The sequence below is a fragment of the Rousettus aegyptiacus genome, unplaced genomic scaffold (genome assembly GCF_014176215.1).
Source record: "Rousettus aegyptiacus isolate mRouAeg1 unplaced genomic scaffold, mRouAeg1.p scaffold_m13_p_2, whole genome shotgun sequence".
Classification (NCBI taxonomy): domain Eukaryota; kingdom Metazoa; phylum Chordata; class Mammalia; order Chiroptera; family Pteropodidae; genus Rousettus; species Rousettus aegyptiacus.
The window spans coordinates 151,305,064-151,318,699 of record NW_023416295.1 but is presented as its reverse complement, the minus strand read 5'-3'; the positions used below and the strand labels follow the sequence as shown (position 1 = coordinate 151,318,699).

At 37.2% G+C, this 13,636-nt stretch overlaps 1 protein-coding gene across 1 annotated transcript in view; it reads right to left on the bottom strand.

Moving 5' to 3' along the window:
• GUCY2C (guanylate cyclase 2C) overlaps positions 1-13,354 on the bottom strand; it is a 59,060-nt gene extending 45,706 nt beyond the window's left edge. The window contains exons 1-7 of the mRNA XM_016140541.2: positions 12,868-13,354; positions 9,199-9,311; positions 8,320-8,384; positions 5,340-5,555; positions 4,097-4,218; positions 2,553-2,649; positions 393-510 (exon numbers count right to left, since the gene is read on the bottom strand). Of these exons, the coding sequence (XP_015996027.2) occupies positions 393-510; positions 2,553-2,649; positions 4,097-4,218; positions 5,340-5,555; positions 8,320-8,384; positions 9,199-9,311; positions 12,868-13,087 (951 nt within the window). The 5' untranslated portion in view covers positions 13,088-13,354. The remainder of the gene's footprint in view (positions 1-392; positions 511-2,552; positions 2,650-4,096; positions 4,219-5,339; positions 5,556-8,319; positions 8,385-9,198; positions 9,312-12,867) is intronic.
• Between the last annotated feature and the right edge of the window lie 282 nt (positions 13,355-13,636).

Sequence of the window (13,636 nt, the reverse complement as noted above, 5' to 3'; positions counted from 1 at the left end):
AAGTGTGTATCTCTAAAGATGGAATTTTGATATTGGTGTCTCCAAAAAGTTGCTTTAGAATGCAGGAAACTTCATTTACTTTACTTCATTTGTTTAATTTCTACCTTCCTTAAGTTAACAGGGCTTCTCGCATTTTCCCACATCGTCACTTTTATTCTAGTATTACTGAAGTGTGCACTGCTGTGCTGGTCTAGAGCCTACCACGGTGACCTATATTAAGGAATCTTGCTATTGCACATAGTTGGTCTTAGTTAACAATTATTGAGTGAATTGGAATGAGTAAAAAAAAAATCACTCAAATTTAGAATTTGGGTTCCAAATAGTAGAATAATATCTTACCCTTGACAAAGAAAACAATAGTGTCCGTATATATATCTATATACAATGCTTACCAGTGATGAATTCTGAGAGAGACTGTTATTTGAGGCAGAATTTTCAGGATGCAGTGTCAGAACAAGGACATTTTTCATATAGTCAGGGGCTGTGACATTGTCCTTGAAGTAGTCGACACTGTAATAAAAAGCACAAAGTTCCTCATGAAAATAGAGTCCTCTAAAAAATAAGGATGGAGCTTCTATAATTCACACATACTATAACATCAGCCTTGAAATAGTTTTAAAGGTTTTATTTTTCCAGTAACCTGCAAAACTTTCTATTTTCCCCAGGTAGGCTTATTTTTTACTATACCTGCTAAGTTGAATAAGAGAACTTAGGCAGCCGTGGCGAACATATATGAAGGGAAAGGAAGATCAGAATATGGTTACTTCTCTGAAGGAGATTTTTTTGGGGCCCCAGACATGTGAGCTGGTGCATGCTTTCAAGGCTTAATGATCCTTGATTTATACCTGGAAACTTTCTTTTCCTTAAGTGCTCATAACAATTTAGGATATGACAGAGAGAAATTTTATAAATTAAATTTACTTATTAGATGGTGATAAAAGCATAGAAGAACTAAACATTTTCTCTAACAGTGTAAACTTCTCAACATTCCCTGTTGATCCTTGTATCCTCAACTTCAAGACGATACTTGGCACATTGTGGACCCTTAATATTATATAAGATTGTACTGCAAACCATAGGGTTTCTAAGTTTCTTAATCATTTGAATGTTTTAATGTGCAAATAATCTAACATGTTTAAATTGCTATAACTAGGATGACCACCATTTAGTATTCAAATAGTAGGTAAACACATGTACTGAGACCCATTGAATATTTTGCTCATATTATCACAACGAATCCTAAAAGTATCACTTATAAAGTGGACATTTTAATTCTCATTTTACAAATGAGTAGCTTTAATCTCAAAATACTAAGTAATACCTAATAGTCGAATGAACCAGAAGTGTCAGAATTAGAACTTTGACTCAAGTAACGTCTAGTTTCAAATGAATCTCATGATTTTCCCAAAACCTATCCAGGTTTCCTTCGGGAATAGTGACAAAGGAATGCCAAAACTTTGGCAGTCAACTGAGGATTTGCTAAAATTAGACCAACCTGGCTACACTGAGAACTTCTTACAAAGGGCAAAAGCAGTTATTGAAAGCAGCTATCAATGTGGTTGTGGGAATGAAATGTTGAAAAGTTGCCCTCTTTCTTGTATTCTGCAGCTAAAAGTCTAAATTGATTAAATTATCTTCATGAATAATTGTGGTTGAACAGGCTGGCTATTCTTATGCTTCATTTCTCTTAACACTATGAAAAGTACATCTAGGTAAAATGTAGGTGAAATGACTAGGAGAATATGGGAAAGATCTTAGTGCAGTAATAGCTTCAGGTCTGAATACAGACGGGTAATGATTAATGATCTAGTCAGATAAGTGAAGTCATATGATCCGGCTGATGGGGCAAAGGGCACAGACACACCAGTGACACCTTCTTTAAGTTTAATCTGGGTCAAATATTACCTTGGCACATTTAGTTTGTGGGTCTCCATCATATTGAAAAATGAATGGTAAAATGAGGGGATGTGATAAAAAGTTGTTTCTGTTCTCCAGAAATTTCTCTTCTTAGTTCCAGAGAAATGCAGAAGAAAAGATAACTACCCAGTGACTACGCCACAGAGGGCAAAGAATAATTGTGTAAATCAAACTCATTTAACTGGAACATTCCTTGTACCAAAGGTGGCTGAAGGAAAAATAATCTAGGACCAAAGGCCATCAGCAATTGAAGGCACAGATATGAAAACACATTCTCAGAAATAGTATTATTGAGATATGAGTTGATTTACCACTGCTGGCAAAAAGACCTTAAAATCAGACTGGAGACCAGGATCCTCGTTGATAAGTAGACACGTGGGTTTAATGAGGTTTTCATAGAACTTTGGTATTTAGACATGATAGTGATGCCAAAGGAATATACCATGCTAAGGCTACAATTAATTAAATAAAAATGAGGGTGTGATGAAGGAGAAATGAAACACTGGTTAAAATATTATCATCACACTGAACCCCATGTGAGGCTGTGCAAAGCAAGAGAAAAGAGAATGTGTCTTTTGAAAATCCTTGGAGTATTTTCTTTTTGAAAGAAGAGTTCTTCTAAATATTATACCTACTTGAAAAGATCCACTAGAATAATGACGATGTCTTCAGACACTTCCCGGTCACCCATGAGGGAGGCGATGATGTTTGGTTTACCACAAACAACAATCACTGAAGTAGAGAGAGCAAGACAAGGAGAGAAATATACAATGGTCTAAAAACAAATAGGTGCCTGAATTTGAACCTAGTATGTCCATGCTATGTTTATGTTTTAAGATTAACACTAATTCCTCAAATTACTACCTCCTCCTTTTTAAAATTTACAGTCAGAGAAGAGATGCATGGAATCTTAGAAAGAATTATTTAGACTATTCCCTTAATTTTATTGATATAAAGAGACTGAAGCCAAATGTCAAATGGTTAAAGAACTAGTAGATGACAGAGATAGCTCTGATATTCAAGTTTTGTGAGCCCAGTTTAGAGCTTATTCCATTAAACCAGGCTGGAGTTATTACGAAAACTATTTTCATTGGTAAGTGAATTGCGCCTTAACATTTGTAAAATTGTTGGAAAAGATATACTATAAGTTAATACGAAAACTTACCAAGTTTTCCTAAGCAACTTTTCTTGGGTTTAATTTGCAACTTTGTAACTCAGAACTCAGCCTTAGTGATTTTATGGATAGAATCAGATCTAATTCTATAAGAATTCAATCTCGTTCTATAATTACAGCCACACTTCTCAAATGCATGCCATTATGAGAGAGGAGTTGATGGACACTTCATTAGATCTATTCATGTACTGTGTTTTCCAGTTGAATTGTAAACTCTTGAGGGACATGAATAATTAAATACTTCTTTTTCTTCCTTATCTTGGTCAATGTTTTGCAACTAAATAGTAGGTTCTTCATTCAGCAAAAGCTTAATAATGACAGCAGATGATGATTTGAATGATACCAGGAAATCCTCCCAAGCAACCATCTTCCCATAGGAAGTTCCCACATTTGACTCCTTTGCTTCTGATATATTCTTATCTGTAAAGAGCACTCTGGAAAGTGAAGCAAATCATCTGATAACTCAGTGAGGATAATTTTATCCCAATAGATTTTCACACTTAACCTGCAACTAGGAGGTCATTGGACAGATGAGATAGAGGTTAAAAGAAAGTGAGATAATCTTTGCTTCCCTTGTAATTTTGCCTGAGGTTAGGTATCAGTAAACATATCCTCTTGGTTGCCAGGACACAGGGATCAGAATGTTTGAGAACTGTCACAAATCCAATAATATAAGGGACTGAAGAGAACTTAAAAACCAATTTACCGATGATGGGTTGTGATATCATTTTGGTTTATAAAAGCTGGATTTTAACATCATCATTACTTTCGTGATGTTAATATATTTGCTCAATCCTACTTTGCTAATTTCTCTCAGAGAATAAGGTTTTAATCAACTAAAAGACAATATAATAGAGTTGCATGAAACTACAGATCTCCCAAAAGATACAAAATAAATCAAGATAATGATGATAGCTCTATGGTGGTAATTTGTCAAAATAACTCATAAAGAAGTGGTAGTCGGTCGTCGAGAAGTTGGCAAAAATTATCTGCACGTCTTCCTACCATTGCTTTTCCTTGTCTGGTCTGTTAAGATCTTCTGAAATTGGTCCTCTCCTCTCAACATATCCTTGAATTTAAGTTCCTGAGAAAAATAAGAAACTCCAGCCTCCAGAGCATTGAGGTACCTAGAACAGAAAAAAGAGGAACTCTAGGAAACAAGCTTTGTTTCTTCACAGCCTTTCATGCCATTTGCTCATTGTTTACAGATCTGTCCTGGGACTTGTTCATCAAAAATTCATTTCCACTATTAACACAATAGATAATACACCTCATAATACCACTGGTTAAGATTGTGGGCATATACTTTAGTGAAAGCATAGGGGAAGTTTTAGGAAATCTTCATGTGTACATACACATAATAGATATTTGGCAGTTTCCTTATAATGGCTTCCTGCTATTTGCAGAGGAAGTTTCTACTCTGCTCTATAAATCAGCCCCATTACCACAGATAAGTTGAAACCTTTGAATCCACAGTATGAAAATTCAGAGTTGCTAGAAATAATTTCCTTTCCTGTGTAAAAAGAACTTACGTATGTTCCAAGTTCACCCCAAAGTTTCTAGGATGAGTGAAGCCTGGACAATTCTTGTAGTTTCCTAGATATGCAATTCCAGTAGTGCCCTACCCTAGCCTTCTGCATAGTGTCAGAGTGAGAGGCTACAGAACTAAGCAGCAACCTGAAGGTACAGATAGTAACCCAGTCAAAGGATTCTCTCTACCACCATTGCTGGAATTGAGTGAACCCTGCAATTTTATACTAGCAATGGTGCCCATTATCCCATCCTCTGTCCATCCCCCTGCCCGCTACCCCTGCCTTACTCCTAGGAAAAGCTATGAGAGAAATGATTCCAAACACTTGCAGGTATAGGCAAATTGCACATTCTCTGGAATTTTATCTTTTGCAGTAATGTGAAAGCATTAACTTCTGGTTTTCATTTTCCTTAACTGTAAATTGGGGATCTTAGTACTTATTCTCTTTTCTTCAGAGGGTTTACTGCGAAGAATCAATAAAACTAACTTAAATGTACTTTGAAAACTACAAAGACTGTTGCAATATATGCTGATTATACTTATGACACTGTTTCCTTTGGCTTCTTTCCTTGTATTTGTGTGTAAGAAGGTGGGCTGGCGTTCATTCCTAATACCGTTAAAGATAGAAGGTACATCTGATAATAACCAAGTGGCCTGCCATGAGTCTATGGCTTCTCTCCATAGCAAGTGCCAGAGAATATTAATGATTCTGCTTACCAGAAACAGTCTTCAGACTCTGTACCATTCTTGAAAACATATGCAGTTGTCCAGGAATAAGTTTTGAATGGCAAATTGTCGACCTTCCAAAAGTCAACCAAGAAGTACGTTAACTTCCTAGCTGGAGACAACAACCTGGTTAAAGTTTCTTTGTAGTCACATGACAATCCAAAACTTCCAGCTGAAATCATGGGATAGTTCAAATCTGTGTCAAGGCTATGTCAAGAAGTGAGAAAGAAACAAGTATCAGGATTAATTCAAGTAGCACAAATTAGATCCCTCTTTAACTTGTTTCATTATTTGGGTATAAATGGTAAGAATGAAATAAGGTCATTCGAATAGGTTTCTGATTTATGTAGGTGTCCCTCCCACACAGGTGAATTTTAAAACGACATTTATCGAGCATGTACTATATTCTAAGGATACTCTAGGAGTCTTCATGTGTCTTTGGCTTAGTTACTTTGATTTATTCCAAAATTAGTTGTTGTTTGGGCTGTCATAACACCTAGGCTGGGACATATGGCCTTTGAGGAGTAGGGCTAGGAGAATTGGAGGGTGGGCTACCACAATTGCTGTACAGTACAAATAATGTCCTCTTCACTTTTCTCTCCATGCATTGCCTTATTTCTGGCTCTCTTATGGGCTACATTTCACATAGACATCAGCTGAGGATTTTAGAGTTTTCCTTCCTCTGCTCAGCATACAGACTTTCTTACAGTTTCTTAAACACATCAAACTTTATTCTCCACTGGGGCTTTGACAAATGCCAAGAATGCTGTTCCCTTGCCCCTTTGCCTGGCTGACTCTTGCTCATCTATCAGGTAATTATTTGGGTGAGTATCTGTTTAATATCTGTCTCCTCCACTAGACCGCAAGCTCCATGAAGTCAAAGACCATAATTGCCTTGTTCACCTCAGTATCTCCACTTGGCCTGGTTCATGTGTACAGAATAAAAGGAGGACAGCACCATGTATAGAATAAAAGGAGGACAGCAACATTCCCTTTCGTCTTCAGTGCTCCATGGAAAGGTTTCACTGGGCCTATCTTGCTCTTATCTCATACTCCCCATGTTCACAACCAAATTTATGTCTCAAAAATTGTTTCTTATCTTGATTTTCCTATTTCTTTTAGTGTTTTGAGATCTCATAGCCTATTCGACTACTTTTAATCCCTCACCCCTAGCCTATTTGACTACTTTCAATCCTTCACCCCAACATCCAATCAGTGATAAATGCCATTGAGTCTGCCTTTAAATATCTTTAAAAGCTGTCCTCCCTGTCCATGTCAGCTGCTTTATACCAAACAGGCTCTCCTCCCCTGCTGACTTTTCTGTCATTGGTCTCACCTCCTGTGCTCTAGTATTTCCTCCACACTGTTGTCAATTATTCTTCCCAAAATTTGAGTTGCTACTTTCCTGCTCAACTTCAGTGGTTAATTAAATACAACTAAATGTAATTACATACGACAAATATACAACTAATAATTTAATTAAATACGGCTCTTTCACCTGGAACTCAAAACCTCCCAAATAAGGCCCTATTTAATTTCTCTAGTTTTACCTCTATTATTCCTTATATATCTCTTGCACAGTGGCTAATACAGACTTTCACACATTTTCTACACTTCTCTGCTTCTTTGCTTTTACACATACTTCCTCTGGCTGGGGTGCTTATCCCCTCATCTCTACCCATTAAAATGATACCCATCCTTCGACATGCAACTTACATACCACTGCCTTCACAAAGTCTTTCCCTCTCAGAGCTTAACTATCCCACCCAGACGTGACCAGTTCCTTCTGTGCATCCACAGCTCCTTGTCGATACTTCACTGATGGAACCTATCTCCCTCTTCCTTCTGCAAGTCGCCAGTGTCCTTGTTAACTTCTTTATTTCACAGGGCAGGGACAGTATTTTACTCAAGTTTCTCTATTCCAATGAAACCAAAATGTGTCTCAGCACATGGCAATTCCTCATTAACTCTCCTCTCCTGGGCACACTCTATTGAAGTATCAGCAAGTGGTTGGACGACGACTGGGAGTGAGTACAACAAAGAGTAAGATTCTGAATTTTTTGGCATTTTGGAATGGAAGATGGCTTTAACAAGTGCTTCTATGATGTGTGTCTATGGTATGCAGTGGGCCTGAGTCTGTGTGTACAGCTGGGTGTGAGGTAGCAGAAGCAGACTTTGCAATAGAAATTTCAGAGGTCTAATGTTTACCCTCCAAAACCCATTGCAAGGGGTCCTTCAGCATAGTTTCCTGTGTAGATAAAAGGTGATCCTTGATTACAGGAAAGATTGAACACATGAAAGGCATGTGAGAGGGATTTCGATTGGAGAAGGTATAATCTGGCAAAACAAAGTGGCGATGAGATGAAATGAAAGAAGGGATGAGGGCGATTGTCCCAAAGACAGAGAAATAATTTTATTCTAGAATATACTGGAAGCTTCTTTCTAAGCTAAAAAGGGCACTATGCAAAGTACCTTAATATGTTATTTAAATTATCCTTAAGTAATTCTATGAAATAAATACCCTGCTACTTTCCATACTCCTACAGACCCAGGGTTAGAACAGAGCCTTGCTTATGCCCTAGGGTGCTATTTTTTATTTTGTGATTACATACACTCTGCTCATACTTTTGAGAGTATTTCCTTGGTTAAACTCTTCAAATTTTCCAAGTTCACCATCTTCCCTATTCCCTGCCAGGACTTTAACTTATTATCTATAGTGTGTTGCCTCTCAAGTTCAGATGTTAGTACCTGAACCTGAATAGCTACTGTCATTCACCGCACGCTGTGCAAAGGTTGAGTTACCTGGATAGGGGAATGATGGTTATAGACACATGGCACAATACGAGGGCCCTAACACCTCTGATTGTGTTACCTTGACAAGACTGCTGTTTGATAAGTCATTTAACACCGATGTCATGTCTTGACTTCAGTTCACAGTGGCATTAAAACAACAATAAAACAAGTTACTTACTATATCTGGAAGGTGGCATATGTACACGAAGGCCCCATGAGAACACAGCCCATTCGTTTTTCATACTGTAGGAAAACAAAACAAAACAAAACAAAAATGAACCCCTAAAACTAAAAACATGGATCAAAGGATAGAAAAGAAGTGGCAATGGGAAGGCTTCCAGAAGGTTAGAAAGCAAGCCACTTAAGATGTTAGAATGCAGAGCAGGAAGGAGTGACATATGATACCTTGGGCTGGGCAAGGGGCAGCTAAAGGATAAAAAAATTCGAGAGAGAGGCAGTGCAGTGGGTGGAGGGAAATAGTCCATTGAAAGTGAGCTGACTGTGGGTGAATCTGGCTTCTTTATCAAGAGGAAGATGTAGAGCAGTTGAAAAAGGGCAGGCAGATTGGTACGTGAGCAGGATCTGCAGGCCAGATTAGGGAGAAACTATATTTAGAGGTGCTTTGGAGGGAGTGGTTAAGTTTCAGGGAGAGCTACAAAGCAGGGCTAAAGAGAACAAAGTACAATATGGCCAGATGGGTGATGATAGAGCATGTTTTCTACTATTTCTCAAAGGAAATGTGATTAGGAACATTCTGTCCTTGGTTTTAGAGGACCAGGTCAAATTCCCTCTGTAGAGATCTGGGGAAGAAGCATACACTCCTAGAATTATGAAGTGGAGTTTATTAACCTCTACTTGCTCACTCCTCACTCTCCCAAGATTGAAAATGACTGATATAATCAGCCACTCTTCCTGCCATGGTTTCGGCTTATCTGCTTGGAGTGATGTTTAAAGCTTCGGGACATGAGAGATGCTCATGGACAGGTGCCCAAGTTTCACACTGTGATGGTCCTGTACCAAAAGGGTGTGAGCTCTTTATACAGAGGCAGAAACTTACTGAAATTTGCTTGAGTAGGTCAAGGCCTTCACAGGTGCTACTCCGACAGTCAGTTGACTTATAAATCATACCCTCCGAATAGATAAAGGTAGCATTCACGGTCACATATATGCCTGTTATCCAGAAACAAAGGAAGAGTGAAAACTAGTGTTATTTTTTGGTAGTTTGTATCAGCCATGAGATTTATCTTTTACAAATTAATTCTGGGCAAAAAATGGATATCCATTTTCAGGCCTAGAAATAATTAATCGAGTTCTGAGTTCTCATATTACTCACTGTTACTTCTTTCCTCTGTCTCTCTCTGAACAGCTGTATGGAAATATAACTTACCTCCCTAAAAATCACCCTCTTTAAGAGTACAATTCAATGATTTTTAGTAAATATATACATTTGTGCAACCATTCCACAATCTATTTTAGAACATTTTCATTCTCTTCACCCTCTCTTCACAACTCCAGACTCAACAAATTACCTATATGGGCCAGGGGAGTGCTAGGAAAACAATGACACAAACATTATGACACCTGTGTTTTTAGCATCCCCAAAGTGATTCTGTTTGCTGCCAGTGTGCACATTGGCACCTCCGTGGTTCATCCTCAAAGACAAAGTGAACTATGCCCACCCATTGTGGCCCAGGATCTTGGGATAATGGATCATCTTCAGATGAAGGCAAGAGCATCTGTGATAATAACCCTGGATATTGCTAGGCACATTTTGGAAGGTAATAGAAAGATAGAAGAACCATTTGACCAAGCTCTGTCTTACATTCCGTTATCCTTCCTATAAAAAATATTTAGGACAAATGTCTGATTCCTAAGCAGAGATGTTAATTTTGCCTAGCCCTTCTATAAGAAGCCTGGACATCTCAGTTGCTAGTCAAGCTTTGTAAGTGTCTTTTTATGGGTTCCTGCACAAGCCATTTTAATTTCTCTAACTTGGTTCATTCACATGTAAATTGGGGTTAAAACTGGGTTTGTCATATGTAATACTTTCTAATTCCTTTAAAAGAGTAAAGCATATCAACAACAGAAGCTATTGTTCTTCTGAACATCCAAATTAAAATATTTTTAAAGATATAGACCTGTATTTTCAGAAAATAGAAAGGTCTTTGTACTTCTATAGCCACCTCAGAGATGTGTCTACCAACTAAGAAGCATTTTATCTCTTGCTTTTTTTTTTTTTTTTTTTTTGGTAAATTTAAGAATACTTATTCTGATACTTTCTTTAGTAAGAGATAAAAATAAAAGATGGCAATACTTTGTTTGATAAGACTAGCCAATTAAGAGAGGCCAGTATAATAAAACCAGTCAGACAAAATTAATAGAAGAGGTGAGGTCAGTGATGGATTTAATAGCAACTAATAAAGGAATTTCTTTTTTTCATATTTTCCACCAAATCCTATATATTCGTCAAAACTCACAAAGGTTTCCTAAGTACTAGAAAAAAAATACTGATCTCTTTCTTTTGGACATCACCCACAAAATCTGGACTATTAATTGTCTTCAATTTAGTGCTTACGTATATTGTCATAGATTTTTTTTTCCCCAAATAATAAAGTTCAATGTTTAGAACATGAACCTATCTTTCCCTCACAACCTGCCCTTCTTGAATTTATTATGTATGAACATCCATCTAACAAAATGCATCACCAAATGCAAAAATTTGGGAATCATTGTTTAACCTTTCATTCCCCCCAAATTCTCCACTTATTTAATCCATTCAACAACCTCACCATTGATGACTATTTTGCACAATAAGATGAGTAAAATTTCAAGAGAATAATGAACTCATTCAATTAGTAAATGATGAAGCAGGAATTCCAATTCAGGTTACATGAGTTCAGAGATCAAGATCTTACCAATACATTATACTGTTCAGTTTATATGCCTGGTAACTTGTTTTCCTAATACCAGCAACAGAAGAGCAACAACCATGACATTAACATTCTCAACAAGAACAACAGTGACAACAATAAAAACAACTTCCAGTTATTGAGTTATTACTATCTTTTAGTCACTGTATTAGGTACTTTATATGAATTTCCTCATTTAATTCACAACATATCCACATGATGTGACTACTATCTGTTGTAATTTTATAGGTGAGGGTACCGAGGCTCAGAAAACTTAACTTCCTCAAGATCATTGGTGATAAATGGTTGGATAAAAGGCTGAAATATGAACCAAGAGCTGTCTGATTCGAAGTCACACCACTTCTAACCACAGTGTTCTACTGTCTTATTTTAATGAGAAAGTTCATGGTGGGTAAAGATCTTTTTTAACTCACCACGAACAACATGACACACTCTTTGGAATCAGACACGGGTTTTAATCTCATTTCGAACAGATAACTTGTATGACTTCAGCACAGTTATTAAACCTCCACTGTGAAACAATGTCAATGTCAACAATCTGACAGAGTTTTGATGATTGAAGAGGTTATATATCTCACCTAGCACGTGATAGATAGACTTTAAATCAAATGTCCTTTTCATTATTAAACATTGTCTCAGAAGGTGATTTTATGAAATGACCTCCTAGTTCCATCCATTTACATTTGAATCCTGTCTCAGACAGGATAGGAAAATGTATATTGCACAGAAGAAAGTTACTGTAGAATCGATACCTGTTATTATTACTACAGAATTTGAAATAGAGGAAATTTAGATATGCCTTCCTTAACACCATAAATAATCATTAAGATGTATGAAATAGCATTGACTCTTAAGGATACTTTTGGCAATCTAGTCTCAAAGAATGAGGAAAAATGAAAAAGATTAAAAAATATTTAGTGTAGTATTTTTAAAATAATAATGAACGATTAAAACTAATAGAATACCCTACGATAAGGAATTATTAAATAATCTAAGAGAATACCTACTCCAAGGGATAGACATCCATTCACACGATGCTATGAAGATTATGTACCTTATAGGAAAGTCATTTGTAAAGTAATGTAAAGTGAAATCAGAAAGATATAAATTTTTTTCTATGCCACAGTGATCTCAACCGTGTTCTTAAAAACAAAAAACTGAGAAGCGTGTGAAAAGGCACCGGAAACATCCAGGTGGCTAGAAATTATCAGGGGTAATTTTTTTCTCTTTATTTTACATATTTTATCTAATGTTATAAAGTTTATTTTAATAATTAAAATATACCCTGAAGAATAACATTGAATTTTATTGTAATTTAATATATTGACCATGTCTTATAATAATAGCCAACAGATATATAAAAGGTGAACAGATAGATTAGAAATCCCAGAGTAAGATTCAGCATCTGTATAAATTTTACTCTCTTATTCATCTTTTTAACTGGTAATCCTGCAAAATCTCAGGTCCAGACCAAATGCTACCTCAGAGCAGCTGCAGGAGAAAATATGATGCCTCCTTGAAATTGAGAAGTAAATCCAGTTTTTATTGAAATGCCAGTGGGGGCATTTCACTGTGGTGAACACCTGACATTTCCTAAATCATGGTGGATTAAGAGTCAACTCACTGTGGTAGGAGTTCTCTCTGAGGATCTATTGCCTTGAAATAGAAAGGGGTTGTGGGACAGGCCCTTAGAGAAGGGTGGGTGGATCAGATAAAGAACGCAGTCCTCACTTAGCAACTCTTTGACTCCAGAAGTAGTACCAAGAAGGAGTAAGATTTTGTTACCATATTCTTACCATCACTAATTAGACGTTGTCTCACTATTTCCACTCCCATATTCACTGCGTTTTTCAAGTTGTCCGAAGAAGACTCTTGGAAGGCCGAGTTGTTCATCATCAGGACGCTGATCTCGTACCTGCCATTGTTGCAGTTCTGATTCACCTGGGGTTTCCAGAACATCAGCCCTGGACAGAGGAGCAGCAACCACAAAGCCAAGCCCAACGGTGGCATCATCATGACCTCGCTCACCTCAGAACCATACTCCTGTGCTCACTTGCTTTACTCTGGGCTTTTTGGGAGACAAGGACTCCAGCTGGACTGTCTCTTACTGGGTCCCTCAGTCTACTCTCCCCCACACTCCCTTCTGGTCCGGCCCCACTGGTCACGTGGACCACAGAATACTGCCTGCTGGCCAGTAATTAACAGCTACGTATGCTAGGAGATAAATCAAAGTTCACTTCGTGTATTTGCTCACAGAAAGGTTAGAGTTATAAACAGGGAGATTACCTGGACATCATCCAATAAAAATATATGGATTTATGACACATCATTGAGAAGAGAGAACAGAGGAAGAAGAAAGTAGAGTATATACATAAAAAGCTTTGTAAAATGGAAAATAAGGTCACAAGACTTAAGAAAAAAAACAAACACAATGGACTACTTGTGTTTACGTTATAGCTGCATATTGAAACTGAATCCTTAACTGGGAAGAGCTGTTTTTCAATCAGTCAGTCAGCAACTATTTATTGAGTCTTGACTATATGTTGGGCATTGGCAAGGCACTGG